General features: G+C 41.2%; 1 protein-coding gene across 3 annotated transcripts in view; it reads right to left on the reverse strand.

Annotated features, from left to right (window-relative positions):
* Positions 1–21,995, reverse strand: part of LOC140714318 (contactin-associated protein-like 5) — a 1,338,796-nt gene that overhangs the window by 705,596 nt on the left and 611,205 nt on the right. For all 3 annotated transcript variants that reach the window (XM_073025479.1, XM_073025472.1, XM_073025488.1), the window contains exons 5-6: positions 12,820–13,023; positions 7,173–7,357 (exon numbers count right to left, since the gene is read on the reverse strand). In XM_073025479.1, coding sequence (XP_072881580.1) covers positions 7,173–7,357; positions 12,820–13,023 — 389 coding nt within the window. The remainder of the gene's footprint in view (positions 1–7,172; positions 7,358–12,819; positions 13,024–21,995) is intronic.

A 21,995-nucleotide genomic window follows, 5' to 3' on the forward strand; every position in this document is an offset into this window, starting at 1 on the left:
TCTGTTATTGTTTTACCTTGTACTGCCTCAGTGTACAGATGTAATGAAATGATCTTTTTGGATGACATGCAGAACAAAGTTTTTTTACTGTAGTTCAATACATGTGACAATAATAAACCAATTTACCATTTTTAAATCGATCTAATATGGTGGGTTTACCATAACTCTGAGTGGCTGGTAAATCAGCAGCTAGATCCTGCACACCTTAAGTTTTTTTGCACAACTTGGCAATTAAATTCTACTTGGGTTCTTTCTTCTGCTTCACTACAGAGGCTTCCAAAATTAAACAAAATTAATTTAGATCATCAATCTCTCATCTTCCACAGCTCCCGAGTGATCCACTCAAGAGCTGCAGCCCAGTAATTTAAACTCCTAAGTGGGATATGTAAATGTAACAAACATAACGACTTTGCTCTTGGGCAAAAGTGTTCCTTCAATCGTCAGTACTAAAGGAGATGACCAGAATCATTATTGCATCATTGTTTTCAGGAGCTTACTGCGTACAAATTGACTGTGCTTATCCACATTATTCATGACAGTATTTCAGAAGTTCTTCATTAGCTATTAAGTTACACATCACTTTACAGAGTCAGCCAGCCATCACCGATTGAGGGTCAATTCCTGCTGCTGCCTGTGAGCAGTTTGTATGTGCTCCCCATGGCCGCATTGGATCTTCCCACATCCCAAAGACGTACAGTTAGTGGCAGTGAGTTGTGTGCATGTTATGTTGGTGCTGAATGTGTAGTGACACCTGCACCCAACACAACTCTCGCTAATTAAATTTGATTTCATGAAACCGACACATCTCACTGTAAGTGACAAATAAAGCTTATCTCTTTACCATTAGGTTGTTTAAAACACTGCGGGCCGCAAATAGGTGCAGCAAAAACCTAATAAGATTATGAGAGACATAAACTGTGCAGTTCTGGTCACCTACCACCAGGAAGGGTATCAGTAAGACTGAAAGAGTGCAGAGAAAAGTTACAAAGTTGTTTTGAGACTTGAGGACTTTGATTACAATAGGTTAGGACTGCATTCCAGCAGTGCAGGAGAATGAGGGGAGATTTGATAGAGGTGTACAAAATTATGAAGGATAAAGGTAGATAAATGCAAGCAGGCTTTTTTCTCTGAAATTGGGTGAGAAGTGAACTGGAGGTCATGGGTTAAGGGTGAAAGGTGAAATATATAAGGGGAACGTGAGGAGGAACTTCTTCACTCAAAGGGTTGTGAGAATGGAGAACGAGCTACCAGCTGAAGTAGTGAAGGGGAGTTCAATTTCAACATTTAAGAGGTATTTGGATAGGCACATAGATGGGAGGGGTATGGGGGGGATATCGTTCATGTGCAGGACTAAGCAGATTAATTGTTTGGCATGATGTACGTTTGTAGATGGGCTAAAATTCTTATTTCTGTACAGCTGTGACTTCAATGACACAAAACAGACTCTACAACTAACTTGCTCAGTCAATCAACAAACAGTCTGCTGGAGGAACTTAGTGGGGGGAGCAGCAACTGTAGGGTTTTGACCCAAGCTGTCAACAATTCCTTTCCTCCCATAGGTGCTGCTGATTCCTCCAGTAGTTTGCTTGTGGCTCCAGATTCCAGCATTTACAGTCTTTCGTGTTGTGTCTTGCTCAATCAATCCTTACAAGACAAGATGTTCATCCCAGTGAACAACCCAACCCCCCCCCCAACTGCCTCATACAGAATTGTGTACACCATTTAAAAAATGAATGCAAGTATCATCTCTCTAATAACACACACAAAACGTTGGAGGAACTCAGCATCTATGGAAAGGAAAAAACTGTTGATGTTTTGAGCCGAGACTAAGAAATTGACTGTTTATTCATTTCCATAGAGATCCCTCAGCATTTTGTGTGTGTTATTCGGGATATATTGCATCTACAGCATTTCTTGTGATTATATTGTCATTCCTCCAAGTCTTGTAGAATTTCAATAAGACGACCATACTAACACTCTTTTATCTTTTCAAATAAAACTCTGCATTCCATTTCCTTTAGCGGGTTCAATTATATTGCAATGAGTTTACAATGTGCACAGTCAGAGAAATCACCCACACCACAGCAAGTGGGACAAGTAATTAAATAAATCTGCAACAGTAAGATACTCTTAGTTATGATGTAAGGGCACCATGATAATAACACTATTATCAAAGTACATACACACAGTGGCCACTTCATTAGGTACCTCCTTTACCTAATAAACTGGCCACTGAGCATATATATATTTCATCATACACGACCTTGAGATTCATTTTCTTGCAGGCATTTACAGAACATTGAAAGTTCTTGGATTCCTACATGATTCATTTGGAGAAATTGTGAGAAATTTTCCTGACTTTCCACGTAGCATCTCAGGGTCAATCTGATGTTAAATAAACACAATGTGTGTGACTGCATAGAAAGCATTAGCACAGGCTGGTACATAATCTGTCAGATTCTTGTAACATTCTGGTTATAATTGGGTATTGATCAATGTCATTTACTTTTAAAAAAAACTTACAGAGAGAGAAAACTAATTACTTTCTCCTAATAGCAGTATGGTTATTTACTGATCTGGAAATTATCTTTTCCCTAATCTCTCATATACCCTAAAGGTACTGCATGGTATCTTTTCTTAACCACATCTTTAATTCTGTTGCTCAGTGATTTTGATAAGCCAGCTACAATTCTTCTTCAAATCTCTTTGATTTTTCTTCCAAACATAATGGTGAAAATATTCAGAAATTTACTTCTCCGCACTTTGATGAATTGAGCTGAACACTGGCGCTACTGAGGCCCAGGACGGGCCAGATGGCATAACAGCTGCTCAGGATATAAAACTCAACAACATAAACTCACTGATTTAGGTCTGAAATGTATATGCATACATACACATCAGCCTTTTAGTGTCAAGAGACAAAAAAAAACCTAAATGGATAATTTAAAGTAACACACAGAAAAATGCTGGAGGAACTTAGCAGGTCAGGCAGTATCTATGGAGAGGAATAAACAGTCGATGTTTTGGGCTTAAATCCTTCATCAGTACTGGAATGGAAGGGGGAAGCAGGCAGGGTGAGGAGAAGGAGGACAAACTAGAAAGTGATAGATGAGGCCAGGTGAGTGGGGGAGTTGGGATGAAGTGAGAAGCTGGGAGATGATAGGTGGAAAAGGCAAAGGGCTGAGGAAGAAGGAATCTGATTGGAAAGGAGAGTGAACAATGAGAGAAAGGGAAAGGGGAGGGGGAGAACCAGGGGTATGTGATACCCGTGGTTTTTACCTGTGGTTTTACCTGTGATGTACTGGGTCAAATCCACTACCTTTTGTTGGATTTTCTTCTCAAAAGCATTGGTGTTCCCATACCAAGCCGTAATGCAGCAGTCAGCACACTTTCCAGCACACATCTATAGAAGTCTACCAAGGTTTTCAATGACATGCTGAACCTTCACACCCTCCTGAGGAAGTAGAGGTGCTATTGTGCCTTCTCCGCAATAACATTTATATGATAGGGCAGGGCAGGTCCTCTGAGATAGTGACACCCAGGAATTTAAAGTTACTGACCCTCTCCACCTCTGATCCTCTGATGATTACTAGTTCATGGACCTCTGGTTTCCTTCACCTGTTCTACTATCAGTTTCTTGGTCTTATTGGCATTGAATGAGAGGTTGATGTTGTTAAACCACTCAGCCAAGTTTTCAATCTCCCTCCTGTATGCTGATTCATCACCACCTTTAATACAGCCCACAATCGTGGTGTCATCAGCAAACTTGTATATAGCCACATAGTCACAGGTGTAAAGCAAGCAGAGCAGGGGGCTAAGTACACACCCCTGTGGTGCTCCTGTGCTGATGGAGATCGTGGAGGAGAAGTTTTTACCAATCCAAACTGACTGGGGTCTACAAGTGAGGAAATCCAAGATCCAATTGCACAAGGGGATATTGAGGCCCAGGTCTTGGAGTTTACTGATTTGTTTTGTGGGGATGATGGTGTTAAATGCCAAGCTGTAATCAACAAAGAGCATCCTGATCTATGCATTTTTGCTGTACAGATGTTCCAGGGTTGTGCGAAGAGCCAACAAGATACCATCTGCTGTAGACCTGTTGCTACGGTAGGTGCTTTGGAGCAGATCCAAGTCACCACTCAGAGAGAAGCTGACATGCTTAAACATCAAAACATTCTTACTGATATTATGAGAGTGAAGGACACCATTCCTTTTCAGAATTGTTATGGGAAACTCCTTCATTCCAACTGTTTGCCCTGCAAGGGGCTGTTTCAAATGGCTTGGCTAAAGGAAGACACGGCCAAAGCGTAGCACTGATGTACTACCTAGACTTCTTGTATAGAACATTGGGTGTGTCAATTCTGAGGAAGATCCTCGCACTCTTTTGAGACCATACACTAGATAGTAGCTAAATGACAGAGATTAAGTCACGGCACTGATGCAACAGGTGGTTCCGGTCACCCAGATTTAATCCCGACCTCAGGTGTTATCTGTGCAGATTTTGTACACTCTCCCTGTGATGCGTAAGCTTCCTCCGGGGGCTCCGGTTCCTTACACATCCTGAAGATGTGCAGGTTTCGTCGGTTAACTGGCTGCTGTAACATCCCTTGGGTAGGTGGGTTGCAAGCGATTCAGAGGGGAGTTGATGGGCACATGACAGGGAATAGGTTACCGGAAATAAGTGTGCAAATGGCATTGACGTGCAGACGCAATGTTAATGTGCGGAAATGTGTCCCATGTTTGCTCCTAACTCAAATCTTCTAAGCCAAAAGTATAATAGAAAATCAACAATCTAACTGCATTTGCTGGAAATCAGAAATGAAAGTAGGAAATGTGGTAAATTTCTGGAGATGTGTGGTGGAGAGTATTCTGACTGGTTGATTCAGAGCTTGGTGTAGAGGAGCCAATTTACAGGATTTCAAGACGTTGCAAAAGTTTGCAGCCAGCTCCATCATGGCACCACCCCCCCACACCCCCATCATTGAGGACATCTCAAAAAGGTGCCAAGCATCACTTAACCTGGGACATGCCCACTTCTCGTTACTATCTTTGGTAGTAATTCGGAAACAACTTCTCCCCCCTCTGCCATCAGATGTTTGAACAGTTCATGAACCCATGAATACTATTTCATTTCTCCTTACTCTGCTATTGAAGAAGTTTCCGAGATGTCTCTGCCTCTCATAATTATGTACACCTGATCTGAGGGAAACAAAACCAGTCTCTCCTCATAAATGCATACAATATCAATCAGCATTACAAATGCTGATCAAGATAGGACATAGCTTCGATGTGCACCGAGTGAAAAGGGTGTGGATAGTAAAGGGACATCTGTTGTCCATTAGCAACACACAGAAAATGCTGAAGGAACTCAACACGCCATGCAGCATCTATGGAGGGGAATAAACAATCATCATTTCCAGATGAGACCATTCATCAGGAGGAAGCTGATAGGTGGAAGAGGTAAAGGACTGAAAAAGAAAGAATCTAATAGGAGGGGACAGTGGACCATGGAAGAAAGGGAACGAAGAGGGGCACCAGAGGTGGGGAGATGGGCAGTTGTCCATTATCCTCAGCACTGAAAACTGAGACTTCGAATTAGTGCACATGTTTTGGTCTGTTCCCAGTTGAAGGAATAGAATAATTAAAATGAAAAGGAATTGTTATCGAATGACCTGCAATTTTTGTATTACATACATTTTTATATATGTGAGGGACAGAGAAAAGCTGAATCCATGAAACACGGGTCGGATCACTTTATAATCAGTAGGCTGAGCCCTTGAGAAACAAACAAAGAATGGGCTTTGCAGTGTTAGGAGTTTAGAATGAAAGAGTCATTAACCACAGAAATTGGCCCTTCATGTCCATGCACAGAGTTGTAGTTTCCTGTACTCATCTCAGTTGTCTGTATTTGTTTTTGTGAGTCCATGGGAAATTTATTTGCTTTGGAGTTAATTTCAAAGTGATTCAATTGAAGTTTTTGAGATTACAAAAGGACTTGTAAAGTTTGATTGGGACCAATTAATCATTATAGCAAACACACAGACCAGAATTAAAAATGTTAAATGTTAGAAATTGAAAATGTTAGAGACATTATTTGGTGAACCTCCATATCTAGCATAAAGAACCCACTTGAACTTAGAGCATGGAGTTGCTATGATATATATTTTTAATCTCAGAATATCTCATTATGTTTTCCAGCCTCTGAAGTGTGGTCAAAGCAAAAATTAGAAATTGTCAGATATGTTCAGAAGATATGAAACTTTGAATCACTTATTCTTCTCTCCACAGATCCTACCTGATATACCAAGGGCTTCTGATACTTTCTGAAACAAAAGCAGGATGTGCTGAAAACACTCAGCAGGTCAGACAGCGTTTGTGGAAAGAGAGACAGATGGCATTTCAGGTCTGACAGTCAGAAATGGGAAAGAGGAAATTAGTAGTTTTCAGTAGCAGAGAAGGTGAGGTAGAAGAAAGGGAATGTCTACGACTGCGTAAGAACAAATGTGTTAGTGTGGCAGTCTGAAGGGATTTTTTAAAATTTTCTGACATTGATTTTGTTTCTGATTTCCTACTTTTGTCATTCTTCATATCAGGTACTTAAGAAATGGGACAATAGGTTTATGCACAACAAGATCCCATATGAGGCAATGAGACCATGACCAGATAATTTACTTTAGAGTCTCAGATGTCAATGAGGCTCTGTTCCCTGAGCTACAACCTTTTCCACAGAAACAGAGCAACTACAGATAATTGGCCCAAAGGAATCAAACAAAATGCCAATTGGTATTTTTCAGACAATGAGTAATAAACCTTCAGGATGAGGTTACTACAGAAGGCCATTAGAGTAATTGAAATAGACAGTTGAAGAAAAAAATTGGATATTCTTTGGAAAAGAGAAGACATTGAGGGATATGTTTAGAAAATGGGAAAGCACTGTTTGCCCATTAAGAAGCAATAGGCTGGCCTGTGACTGATGATCTTTCTTTTCTCAAAGAACCATATTTCTTTCTCAGGCTTTCTAATAATGAACACAGTCTTCATGTTGCAGCCATTGTGCATTTCCTCTACTCTTTCATCTTATCAAAAATATGACAAAGGTCAAGCATTCAATAGCATAACCTTACCTCCATATTTTTGATTGATATGACTAAGTTTCACAGTGAGCTGTTTACCTCATAGTCAAGATCCAAGAGATCAGACTCTCCTTTAGTCTGAAATTGCTGTGTGTCTGAATCGACAGTGAAGTTCACTTGCTTCTTATTGCGTTCAACTGCAATGTAATGCCAGTGCTGATCATCAAGGAGACTGCCCAGTGTAACAGAGGAATGGTCACTAACGTCCTGTTGAGCTGTGTTACCTAGGAAACAAAGAAGGAGGTAAATCATATTGTACATTGCAATAACCACCATAAACATAATTCACTGTGACACTGGGATACATTGAAAGACAGGTACCTGTAATTGTGAAAATACCTCTTTAAGGGGGATTATAACTCAACACCACTCATGATTTTCCTCTTTGTTTTCTTCACCATTGAAGAAACTGACAAGGAACAATGAATATAAAGCAGTACAGCACAGGGACAGGCTCTTTGGCTCACAATTCTGTTCCAAACACATGGCCAAATTAATCCAAATCTTTCTACTTAATCTTAATCCTTTCAGTTAAAAAATCAAGCACAACACATTTTTTTCTCTTCTTCTCATGGAGAGAGAGACATGGTCGAGTTAAAAAATGGCAAAAAATGGACAAAATTCATGGCTTCACAAGCAATAAGTACTGGGTGATAAGAACTTTAAAAAAAAATAGGAATGGTTGGATACATCAGAAAATTAGACATGTTTGATTGCATAACAGTTAACTGGGTGATGTATATTGAATAAATTGAACAGAATTTTGAAGCAAGTGAAATAGCCAATGAAAAAGGAGCACCAGTTTTGCAGAGAGTAATAGGTGGAAAAGGATATAGTTTGCTTTGAAGTTTGACTGCTCCAACCAAAACAGCTAAAATGAGCTTTGCTGATATCATGAACGTAATGCATTGACATTTAGAACTGAAACCATTGTTGATTGCAGAACATAGTAAAGGAAGGAAGGTGAGGCCATTTCAGCTTATCTGGCTGAATTGAAGAAATTGTCAGAGCATTCTCAGTTCAGTGATGAACTTAATGATGCACTGTAAGAATTGTTTATTTTCTGGAATCTTATAAGAAAGCATTCAGAAATGGGTCCTGGCTGAAGACAACTTACATCTAAAAGAGCAGTTGAAATCATTGTATCAATGAAGGTGAGTGTGAACAAAATTACAACATCTAAACAGAAATCTGCCAGGCTGAACAAATTGTGTTGCCATTATGTCAGGGGCCTACATACACCAGGCCAATGCAGGTTTAAGGGTGAAACTTGCAGAACATACTACAAAGTAGGACACATACAAAGAGCATGTCAGGCAGACAAAAATTAATGGGTTGCACAAGGAAGAGAAAAGGATAAAAAGTCAAGTTACAGTTTCATAAAGAGCACTAATCTGCATACTGCTGGTGAAAAATTCTAATAATGAGAGTGACACAGGACTGAGTAGATTTACGGTGTGAAAACTAACAAGAGACAACCAATAAAGTGAACAGCAAAATAACAAAATTGGAATTGGACACTGGCTCAACTGTTTCAGTTATTCAACAAAATGAGTTTGAACAGCATTTCAAATATACTGAACTGAGCCTGCAGATATCCAACTAAAAACTTACACTGAAGAAAAGATAGCTCCTTTGATAATGGCATTTGTAACTGTGAAATACAACAACTAGCAAGCTACATTGTGCTTGTATGCGGTAAAAAAAAAACAGGGGAGCCAGTGTTGTGAGACCATGGTTGGCTCAGGCAGCTACAAATTGATCAGAGATCCATCCACCATTTGCATGCCACATTCCCTGCAACAGAGTCAACTGAAAGTGAACTAAGAAAGGTACTGGATGATGCCACAGCATTGTTCCAGAATAGCACGGGAAAACTCAAACAGATCAAGGGTAAAATAATGTTAAATGCCAGACCCAAGTTTTACAAAGCCCATCTGGTTCCTAATACCATCTGTGACAAAGTAGCCAGTGTGCTAGATTGCATGGAGGATGAAGGAATTCTTTCCAAGTTTGTGTGGAGCCCATGGGCAATGCCAGTGATCCCAATAGCCAAGAAGAATGGGTCTGTCAGGATCTGTAGTGATTTTAAGGTCACTGGAAGTACTGTAGATCATTATCATCTGCCCAAGATAGAGGATATCTTTGCAAAACTTCTAGAGGGAAACACTTCAGCAAAGGGGATATAGCTGAGGCCTACCTACAGATGAAGATGGAAGAAGAGTCCAAAGTGTTTCTCACCATGAACACTCACTGAGGGCTTTATCGCTAAAATCGGCTTATTTTTGGAATAGCATCTGTACCTGCACTCTGGCGGAAAGCTATGGACCAGGTGCTGCAAGGCTGCCCAGGCACTCAGTGTTACCTGGAGGACATTATTGATACCAGTGAGGAAAACAAGGATCATCCCCAAAATCTCAAGACAGTTTTAAAATAATTAGAAGATTAGAGCATGATGCAACAAGTATGAATAATTTAAATCAAGAATCACTTACTACCTTCATACCATTGATGCACAAGAATTTGCAGAAGTGTGCTGAGAAAATTCAAACAATGGTGGATGCCCTAAAGCCAAAGGACATGTCATAGTGTGGTACTTTTTAGGATTTGTCGATCAATATAACAGGTTCCTGCTAAACCTCATTACTGTGCACCACCCTTGAACTCATTTCTTCAGATCAGGATGAAATGGCAATGGACAAAGCAGTGTGAGGTGGCTTTCCAAAGGACAAAGGAAATGGTGACGTCAGACACTGTACTCACACATTATGATCCACATCATTCAGTGAGGCTTGCCAGTAACGCCTTGCCCTATTGTATACAGTCTGTGAAGTCATGTCACATGTGAGGAGTGATGGAATTGATCTCCCCGTAGCATCTCGTTCCCTTACCATTGCAGTGAAAGATTGTACACAGATTGACAGAGAGGCCTTGACTTTGTACAATCTTGGATGAAAACCGTTTTTACCAGTATTCGTCTGGGAGAGAGTTTACCTTCATTACTGATCATCAACCACAGGCGTCCATTTTCCGTCAACAGACGAGAAAAACTGCTATCAACAATAACATGAATGCGAAGGTGGGGCCTGTTTCTCAGACGACTCAATTACAAGACTGAATTCAAAAGGACAGTGGATTGTGGAAATTCTGATGCAATTGTCCTGTTTACCCTTGGAAAGGAAATACTGTACCTGAGGAATTCACAAAAGAGAACACCCCTCTTGAGGTATTCTCTTGTCTCAGGTCTGCATGGCAACCCAAAATGGGGGGAATGTGCATCAGAAATTCCAGTTCCTCCATTTTTAGCAGTGCCAGGATGAACTTCCCCTTAACAGTGGTTGCCTTATGTGGGGATTGTTGTACCATCAAGCTGAGATCTAAATGCTGATCATCTAGGCATGGTCAAAGTGAAAGCATTGGCTCAGAGCTTCAACTGGTGGCCTGGGGTAGATCAATGGATCGAACAGCTTGCCATGCATTGTTTGGGATGCCAACATGTTCAGAGGAAAAGTATTCAGAGCTCTCACAACCACTTCCTGCAGTCCCAGAGTCAACTCCTACAATAACCACGGATGGGACCCCAGAACCTGAGAATGTTTCACAGTTACAAGTCTTCATAGCTAAGCAGAGTGTCAGGAAAGCTGTTATCCCACAAGTGTAAGAAATTCTCCACACTGATTAAATCTTTAGGCCTGAATGGGACAATAACATACTGTGGATGTCTATAGAGTAGTTGTATTATATAGTATATCGTGCATACTATATGTACACAATGCCTATAAAAAGTATTCACAACCCCCTTGGAAGTTTTCATGTTTTATCATTTTACAACATTGAGTCACAGTGGATTTAATTTGGCTTTTCTGACAGTGATCAACAGAATAAAAACTCTTTTCTGTCAAGGTGAAAACCAATGTCTACAAAGTGATTGAAATTAATTACAAATAAAAAGAACAAGATAATTGATTGCCTAAGTATTTCACCCCCGTCCCCTCCTTTTACATGACACAACAAGTCATCACTGGTGCAGCCAATTTGACTTAGAAGTCACATAATTAGGCTACATCCACACTAGACCGGATAATTTTTTGAAAATGCCGATTTCGCGTAAAAACGATAGGCATCCACACTATGCGTTTTTGAAAATATCACTATCCACATTGAAACGGAGATTTTGGTGAATCTCCTCCTACTGGACATGCGCAGGACACATTTATCAAAAACAAGCAATGTGTTTGGTGTTGAATCTCACTGTAAAAGTGCGCGTTTGTGTAGTTACAGACTAGAAAAACTTACAACGATGGACAGTTGTTAGCTTTCGTGCAGGAGAACTTAAAAGTAAAAAAAAACAAATACTGGAGCTTACGGAGGCAACCGACAGTGAGTTCACGGACAGATTGACCCGGCTGATGATAAACATTGAAAAATTGACTAACTCTGTTGCATTAATAAAGCACCTTGTTAAATGTATAAAACATGTCTGCATCAGTGTTATCTTGTATTTCCATACAATGTTACATTAGGCTGTTACACATCTATTGTCAGAGAAGTACTTGCATAAATAGGTAAACCACCTTCATAGGAGCAAGGACAGAAAACAGGACAAAGTGAGTATACTTATTTATTCAGTAAGTTATGGGTCAAAGTATTTGGTGAGTACTTTCTAACTCTTCTGGCTTCAGTCTCGTTGCCGTCTGTTCTGAAATTGTTAGGTTGTATTCAAGAAAACAATGAAATAGTGCGTTGTCATCTGATACCGTTTTCAGAAGTCTCCGGTTACCCCGCCCACATTGATCTGCCCGAGCAGTGTTTTCAAAAATACCCACCCTGGAAAGCGTTTCTGTAAAGTTCCGGTTTCGGGGGATGAGAACGCTGTTTCATTGTGGACAGAGGGTAAAAACGAAGAGAAAAAGCTTTGGTTACAGACTTATCTGGTGTAGTGTGGATGTAACCTTAGTTAAATGGAGAACTGTTTTTTGACACCTGTGTGCAGTCAAGGTGCTTCAATTGATTGTAGGAAAAATACACCTGTATCTGGAAGGTCCAGTTGCTGGTGAGTCAGTATCCTGGCAAAAACTACACCATGAAGACAAAAGAACACTCCAACCAATGCTACGAATGAAAGGATTAACATATGAGTGTTTAATGGCTCTGGATTTTATTTTCCAGCTCTGAATTCACTTCAAGGCAGCAGTTTCTTTGGGCAATTTAGATGTGATGGTGTCATAGAATGACCAGATTAGGTAAGAATGGATTATTTCTTATCTAAAGGAGATGAGTAAATCAGTTCTCCACCACCCCCCTCCCACCATGTATCTGACTACCCATAACCAAATATCAACTTGAATTAAATCTGGATTTCTCAGACTGCTGAAATGAGATTTGAACTAACTTCTTTGGATTGTAAGTCCAATAATATAATCACAACATCAAAATACTCTAGCTGTAAGAAATCATCACTTGCTTTTAATTTAACACTGCTACATACATATAATTAAAATTTTTGCTCTGTTGTAAACAAAAAAAAATCTGGAAATAGTGGAAATCTGAAATAATAACAAAGAATGCTGGAAAGACTCATTAGATCAGGCAGCATCTGAAGAGAGAGGAATGGAACAAACTCTTCAATAGCACTTCACCAGATGTTCACAGTTACAGTAAGACAGAAATGAACAAGATCTCATACCTAAATTAATCTCCAGTGAGAGCTTGCCTTTCTTTAGCTCCAGAGTGATGTGGTCTCCCTGTTGTCCCTCGCCATGCAGAACCACACCATCACTTCTCATCGTCTTAAACTTCAAGAAGACTGCGTCCTTCAGTGTGGACATGCTCTTTTGGTTGAATCTGTAGAACATTGAACTCATTCCATCGAAGTCAGCAACATCAGATTCTGTGAAAACAAATCCTGGTTGTGACTTTCAGACTTTTCAGGAACGTAACTGGAAGATCAAACTCCCAAATGTTAAGCAATTTAATTTGTGAATGTCACTTGTTTGAGAAAGTAGCAATTATCTACTTTGATTACAGTTACGCCTAGATCCTGTGCTATGAGAACATCACCCCTCTGAGCACCATGCGTTGCTTGCATTCAGGTAGAGCCTAATAGATTCCGATCTTGTACCAACACATCTTGTGCCACTCTTGAACAGTTCTAAGAAAGCAATAAAAAGAAAGGATTTGATTGTACAAAATATGGGTTAGGGAGACATCAGACCATAAGACCATAAGGCATAGGAGCAGAATTAGGCCATTCGACTCATTGAGTCTGCTCCATCATTCTATCATGGCTGATTTATTCTCTGTCTCAACCCCATTCTCCTGCCTTCTTCCCATAACTTTTGACTCAATGACTAATCAATAACATAAAAACTTCCACATTAAATATAACAAATAACTTGGCTTCCATAGCCACCTCTGGTAACGAATTCCCCAGATTCACCAACCTCTGGCTAAAGGAATTATCCCTTTCTAAAGAGATGTCCTTCTATTTTGAGGTTGTGCCCTCTCATCCTAGACTTCCCCATTATTGGAAACATCCTTTCCATGTCCACTCTATATGTATGACATCTGTTAGTCTCGCAAGACCATGGACCTACGCCTGGAAAGTCTTCTCCAGGGCGCAGGCCTGGGCAAGGTTGTATGGAAGACCAGCAGTTGCCCATGCGGCGAGTCTCCCCTCTCCACACCACCGATGTTGTCCAAAGGAAGGGCAAGGGCTGATACACTTTGGCACCAGTGTCATCGCAGGAGTTTCCACAGTGAGGTTGAAGGCAACGTCGGACTGCCTTAGGGACTCCAGTTCCGGATTTGTCCTCAGGGTTTACTCCCGAAGCCTTTCCCAAGAGTGGGTATGGCCGTAAGGCAACGGAAGTTTGAAATCAGAGTTTTTCCCTCTCTTAGGGACTGCCTTCCCAGGCTGACGAGCTCCATCTACCCAAACCACTCTATATGGCCCTTCAATATTCAGCAGGTTTCTTTGCAATATTATGTTTGCTAGTGGTAAAGTCTATGGCTCCACAATTGTTTGCCATCCCTGGGAATTATTTTCCTTCAGGAGAATGGTTCCAGCCAGGATCTCATTTCAGATAACAAGAGCAAACTCCAGGCAGCATTGCTGATTTCCAGATATGGATAGGCCTTTGTTGGTCACAGACATAAAGAACCAGAGGCAAAAACAAGGAGGTTGTTTTTTAAACAGTCACAATCTAAAAGGTTTTGCCTGAACGGATGGTGAAAGCTGAATCAACAGTAACATTGATACAGAGATTAGATAGCAACTTTAAGGAAGCTATATTTATTTATTTCAAGACACAGCACAGAACAAGCCCTTCTGGGCCAGTGAGCTGCACCTCCCAGCAACCCACCGGTTAAACTTAGCCCAATCACAGGACCTATCACCTGCCAACAGCTACGTCACTGGACTGTAGGAGAAAACCAGAGGAAACGCACATGCACAGGGGAAGGAACGTGCAGATTCCTTACATAGGTTACCAGAATTCGACTCCAAACTCCAACGCCACAAGCTGTAAAAGTGTCACACTAACCGCTACACTACTGTGGTGCTCACTGCAATTGTCAGGCTCCCTCAGGGGAAAAGAGAGGGAGAGAGGGATTTGTTGGACTATTCTTTCAAACAGCTAGCATAGAGAGGCTGAACAAGTGGCCTCGTTTTGTGTATATCATTGACTATAATCAAAGGGTTAGTGCATGAGAAGTGTTGGTGGCTCTGGGCCTGCACTTACTGGAGTTTAGAAAAATGAGGGAATAAGGTTTTTCATTGAAACTGATTGAATATTTAAAGGCCTAGATGGAGTGGATGTGGAGAGAATGTTGTCAATAATAGGCCTCGAATAGAAGGACATCCCTTTAGAACAGAAATGAGGAGTAATTTCTTCAGTCAGAGGGTGGTGAATCTGTGGAATTCATTGCCACAGATGGCTGTGGAGGCCTAGTCATTGGGTATATTTAAAGTGGAGGTTGATAGGTTCTTGATTAGTCAGGGTGTCAAAGGTTATGGGGAGAAGACAGGAGAATAGGGTTAGAGGATAATTAATCAGCCATGATGGAATGGCCGTGCAGTCTCAATGGATTGAATGGCCTAATTCTGTTTCCAGTTTGTACAGTTTTAGAGTCACAGGTGTAATGGAGAAGCAAAAACAAACTGCAGAATACATAGTTTACAGAGAAATCGCAGTGCAGGCAGACCATAAGGTTTAGAGCCATGATGTGATAGATTGTGAGGTCAACAGCCCCTTTTACTGTACAGGAATTCTATTCAATGGTCTATTAACAGTGGGATTGAACTATCCCAGACCCTGGTGGTAAATACTTCTAAGCTTTTACTTCCTGAAAGCAAGTATCATCCAAACATCTCTTAAATGTTGGTATTATACTAGTCTTAACCACTTCCTCTGGTAGCTCATTCCATGTATACACCACACTCTGTTTGAAGAAGTTGCCTTTCAGATGCCTTTATAACCTTTCACCTCTCACCAATGCCTTCTAGTGCTTTTATAGTTACCATTCTCTGGGAAAAAGACTATGTGTCATAAACATGAGGAAATCTGCAGATGCTGAAAATTCAAAGCAATACACACAAAATGCTGGAGGAACTCAGCAAGTCAGGCACATCTGTGGCAACCAGTAAACCATCGACATTTCAGGCCAAGACCTTCATCAAGACTATGTGTGTTTACCCTATCATTTACCCTCATCATCTCATGATCTTATATACTTCTATAAGGTCACCCTTCATGTTTTACACTCAGCAGCCATTTTATTAATTAAACCTGTACACCTGCTCGTTAATGCAAATATTTAATCAGCCAATCAGCAATGCAATGCATAAAAGCATACAATATGGTCAAGAGGTTCAGTTGTTGTTCAGACCAAACATCAGAATAGGGAAGAAATGTGATCTAAGTGACTTTTACTGTGGAATCATTGTTGGTGCCAGACAGGGTGGTCTGAGTATTTCAGAAACAACTGTTCCCCTGGAATTTTCACAGATACTCTCTCCGGAGTTTACAGAGAATAGTGCGAATAAAAATTCTGACTGCAGCTGGATGGAGCACACGACTGTGTAAGCAGTAGTTTTCATAAACCCCAGAACACAAAGGACACAGGCACCACAACAGTGTAATGGTGACAGCTCGGGGCATTCCAGAGTTCGGAGTTCAATTCCAGTGCCGTTCTGTAAGCAGACTCTGTATGTGGAATGTGTGGGTTTTCTCTGTGTCCTCAGGTTTTCTCACACAGTCCAAAGATGTACCGGGTAGGTTATTTGCTCATTGTAAATTGTCCTGTAAATTGTCAAATTGGTTAAGTTAGGGTTAATTGGTTTTGTCAGGGGCTGCTGGGTGGTGTGACTCGAAGGTCCAGGTGGGCCTACTATGCATATAAATACTAAATAAAGTAAAACAAAAACTAAGAATTGAGATCTTCCTGGTTCACTCTCTCTTAATATAAATGCTGCAAGCCGTGGTTAATATGAGAAATTATTAGAGTTCAAAGACAGAACTGGTTCTACACTGCAGAATGACACCATTGATTAGAACAGCTCTTTGCACTGCCAATGGAGCCAGCTCATGTGAATGAGGTGATCAAATATAATTTGATACTTGGAGACACCTTGGATTAGTGTGCAGCGTTCTTCATTGCCGTCAACCAGCTTCAAATCCTACAACAATCGCTTTGATTAAAGCTTCTTTATCTCAGAGTTCAAGGATCATAAGCTAAATTAACTTGGACGGTCTCAACTACTTCCTAATGGATGCAATTTTACAGTGAAAAAAATGATCACCTATCAGCAATAATTCCCTCATGGGCAATGCCATTTTAAAGGGCCTCAGGAATGGAAATTTTAAAAATGCTATTGCAGCTGTAAGATTGGGGTTAGATTCCTGCCACTGTCTGTACAATTTCCCCACTTTGGGTCCTCAGGTTTCCTCCCACATTTCAAAGATGTACAGCTTAGGGTTAGGGTTAGTGAGTTGTGGGCATGCTGTGTCAGTGCTGGGAGCATGGTGACTCAATCTCTTCTGATTTGATTTGATGCAAACAATGCATTTCACTGTAAGTTTCAATGGACATGTGATAAATAAAGCTAATATCGAATTAATCTAGAATTGGTCATTTCACACACTGGGGATAATTGCAGCAGTTTCACATGGAAGTCCTCAAGTTATTTTCAGTGATTCAGGATGACTCTTGAAGTAGAGTTGAATTTCAACATCTTCTTCAGTTTAAAAGCAAGTGTGCATGGACTTCAAATGGTAGAATTGCCTGGAGCATCTATATCCGATGAAATTAAAAAAAAGACCTTTGTAAGGGTATAATTACAATGTTTAAAGACATTGAGACAGGTGCATGCATAGAAAAGCTTTAGAAGGATATGACCAAACACTGACACATTTCACTACATGTTTCAATGTACACATAACAAATAAAGGTAATCTTTATTTTTACCTGTGGGCTTGAACAGAGGGTTCTGCCAAATGGTCACTCAAGCAGTGTTTGGATTCCTCATAGCTGATTTATGTTAATTTAAGTATATGTTAACTTATGTTTGTCATATTTGTAATAAACCATGACACTGCTGCAAAAGATCTAATCTTAAACTTCAGCTTCTTTGTTGTAGCAGAGTCCACGTCACAGACAGTGAGTGTGGTGCACTGAACTGGAGGAAATGCAAGTAAATTGGGTGTCATTGGAACAAAGAAAATGTGATGGTATACCTTGGAAAGGAGATGGGATAAAAGGGCAAGTACTGAGGGTGGCAATGGGTGAGAAATGAGAATGTGTATTGCTGGAGAAGTAAAGGGAACCAAATGCCTAGGAACAATCACTGAGTCATGAGAGAACCTATTTAGCTGAACTAGCTCCATACATAGGTGTACCTGCACACAATTACACCTGGCTTACTGCCAAGCAATACAGAGACAACTGCAAAGTAACACACACAAAATGCTGGAGGAACTCAGCAGGCCAGGCAGCATCCATGGAAAAAAGTACAGTTGACGTTTCAGGTCAAGACCCTTCAGTAGGACTGAAACATCGACTGCCAATCCTGATGAATGGTCTCGGCCTGCAAAGTTGACTATATTCCTTTCCATGGACATTGCCTGGCCTGCTGAGTTCCTTCAGAGTTTTGTGAGTGTTGCTTGGATTTGCAGTATCTGCAGATTTTCTCTTGTTTGTAACTGCATGATGAGCTGTTCAAGTGCCAATGTCACGCTACATATATGTTTCAATATAAAGGCAACACGAGTGAATCTGCAGATGCTGGAAATAAATTAAAAAACACGAAATGCTGGCGGAACTCAGCAGGCCAGACAACATCTATGGGAGGAGGTAATAACGACGTTTCAGGCCAAAACCCTTCATCAAGAGTGAAGTAACATGGGATGGTTGAGGGGGGATAAGAAGTGGGGGGAGGGATAAAGTAGAGAGCTGGGAAGTGATAGGCTGGAGGGAAATGGGCTAGGGGGAAGGTGGAGAATTATGGGAAATAAAAGAGAAAGAAAGGTAGGGCTGGGGGGAGAGATTATAGTGAGGGGGGGAAAAGAGAGAAAGAGAACCAGACTAAAATAATAGATAGGGATGGGGGTAAGGGTGGGGGGCAGGGATATCAACGGAGGTCAGTGAGTTGGATGTTCATGCCGGCAGGAAGGAGGCTACCTGGGCGGGAGATAAGGTATTGCTCCATCGACCTGCGTGTGGCCTCATCTTGACGGTAGAGGAGGCCATGGACAGACATGTCGGAGTGGGAGTGGTCTGTGGAATTGAAGTGTGTGGCCACAGGGAGATCCCGCCACTGCTGGAGGACTGAGCACCGGTGTTCGGCGAAACGGTCTCTCAGTCTGCGGCGGGTCTCCCCAATGTATAAATGGCCACATCGGGAGCACCGGTATAGTATATCACCCCAGTTGACTCACAGGTGAAGTGGTGCCTCACCTGAAAGGACTGTCTGGGGCCTGGGATGGTGGTGAGGGAAGAAGTGTGGGGGCAGGTGCAGCACTTCTTCCGTTTGCAGGGATGAGTGCCCGGAGGGAGGTCCGTGGGGAGGGATGGGGGGAACGAACGGACAAGGGAGTCACATAGGGAGCGATCCCTGCGGAAAGCCGAGAGTGGGGGGGAGGGAGGGAAGATGTGGCTGGTGGTGGGATCACGTTGGAGGCGGCGGAAGCCACGGAGGACCACGCGTTGGATCTGTAGGCTGGCAGGGCGACAGGCGAGGACCAGGGTGACTCCATGCCTCCTTCCTACCGGCATGAACATCCAACTCACTGACCTCCATTGATACCCCGCCCCCCACCCTTACACCCATCCCTATCTATTATTTTAGTCTGGTTCTCTTTCTCTCTTTTTTCCCCCCTCACTATAATCTCTCCCCCCAGCCCTACCTTTCTTTCTCTTTTATTTCCCATAATTCTCCACCTTCCCTAGCCCATTTCCCTCCAGCCTATCACTTCCTAGCTCTCTACCTTATCCCTCCCCCCACTTCTTATCCCCCCTCGACCATCCCATGTTACTTCACTCCTGATGAAGGGTTTCGGCCCGAAACATCGTTATTACCTCCTCCCATAGATGCTGTCTGGCCTGCTGAGTTCTGCCAGCATTTTGTGTTTTTTTTAATATATGTTTCAATATATATGTGACAAAGAGAGCAAAGGGAATAGAACCCCAAGAATTGCACTAACTGCTACTGGCTGGTACAACCCGGAGACCGCAGTTGCCTGTCATTTTAATCCTACATCCCATTCCCACTCTACCCTCTCTGTCAATGACCTCCTCCAGTGTTTTAAACAAGCTTAAATACAACTCAAGCAACAGTAACTCACCTTGTGATTAGAAACATTACAGCTTTCCAGACTCAACACTTTAAAAAAAAAATCAATGATTTCAGATAATCAGCAGTTCAAGCCCTTGTATCTCATGTTTCCACCTTTTGCAGTTTTATTTTATCCCTGGATAAGGTCTGTTAAGTATTCATCTTCTCATAGTTATATCTCCTCTTAATCTATCTATTGCCATACACCAGCCCAACTGTACTGTTCTACTTAATCGTTCTACTTCACCCTATCAGACATGTTTCTGGGTGCACACGTCCGTAAGGTGGAGTCATTCCCTTCAGAATAGGAGTGTTTATGTGCAGATCTGAAAGACATATTTGAAATCGTTAAAGGAAAATGCAGAATGGGTAGAAAGAAGGCAAAGAGTGGTTGTAGATTCGTCATATTCTACATGGAGGTCGGTGACCAGTGGTGTGCCTCAGGGATCTGTTCTGGGACCCTTACTCTTCGTGATTTTTATAAATAACCTGGATGAGGAAGTGGAGGGATGGGTTAGTAAGTTTGCTAATGACACAAAGGTCGGAGGTGTTGTGTATAGTGTGGAGGGCTGTCAGAGGTTACAACAAGAAGTCAGAAACCAAGGACATAACGTAAAGATGATTGGCAAAGGAAACAAAACTGATATCAATACTGTTTAATATGATGTCCTGTACACAAAGTAAGGAGAACAAAAGAACTTCAGGTTACTTCAGGTTCAATGCAGCACAAATAAAAAGCAAGCAATAATAATAATGAACACACAATAAATGTACATAAATACATTAGATAGCTTATACACATTGATTGTATGTCCATAAAGTGATCCTAGACTGTTCATAAAGTGACTGATAAAGTAGTGGTGAAGTTAGTGGGTGGAGGTGTTGATCAGCCTTACTGCTTGGGGTAAGTATCTGTTTTTGAGGCTGATGGTAGCTACGTAGCATCCTCCATGATGGGAGTAGAACAAACAGTGGAGACAGAGTATACTGCTGTTTTTAAAAGGAGCTTGTAATATCTCTGAAGGGAAGGAGGTATCAAAGAAATGGAGAATACTCCGTGAAATGGGGAAGGAGTGGGGAGACGATGTTTTACAATGTTAGTGTAATCTCAAAGGGCTACATGGAATTCCGTCCACACTGCAACTGTTTTCTGATTCTGTGATTTTATTAAAGTTCAGGATAGACTGAACTTTTAATTAGCTCTGTTCTACATCCCATACTTTTTTACCAGACCTGTAAGGATCAGCTCGATTGCTTGATCCTCTGTGTATTACTGGGGCAGTTCCAGTTCTGGCTAAAATTTACTGCTCATTTAAGCAAAAAAAACCAATTTCAGCCTACAGATATGGATTGACTTACTAAGCATTTTCAGAATTAATATTATTATTATTATTAATAATAATAGCAACTGTTAAAGGGATACACTGATGCTCAGCAGTCCTTGCAATCCTTTGTAGGGATTTTGTAGTTACTACTCTGAAGATTATTGGTGAACCAAATCTGCATTTACAACAATCACGAGTTTTGTGGTTATCATTATTAATGCTAGTTTTATTTTTCTTACCCCAAATTCCAGGTTAAGTAAATCTCCATTTGTGTACTAAATTATTAAGCATTTCAAAATGAGAGTGGAAGGCAACAGGAATCTGTTCCTTGTCAAACCCAACAAATAATATACATCACCCACCTTGCCTTTGCAAATCCAGAAGATAAAGTTATGCAGTTGACCAACCAAGGTCAACATATCAAACTTTTCTTGGTAAAATAAATCTGGGAAAGTTCCCTTGGGGGAAGAGGAAATTTTTATTGAAAATAAGGCATCGCCACAAAGTTGCTATAGTGACCAATAGTCTACATAATTTCCAGTACACTGTCACCTCATAACATTTGCATCCTGAGCACTCAAGATATACACCAGACACAGCCTTCTACAGTAATCTACTGCAAATTGTTTTTCAATAAACATGCAGCCATGTCCTCTGTGGCCATTAATCCTTTTGTGTGAGTGTCATTATGTTATTAGACACAGG

This window comes from Hemitrygon akajei, chromosome 2 (assembly GCF_048418815.1).
Source record: "Hemitrygon akajei chromosome 2, sHemAka1.3, whole genome shotgun sequence".
Classification (NCBI taxonomy): Eukaryota; Metazoa; Chordata; class Chondrichthyes; order Myliobatiformes; family Dasyatidae; genus Hemitrygon; species Hemitrygon akajei.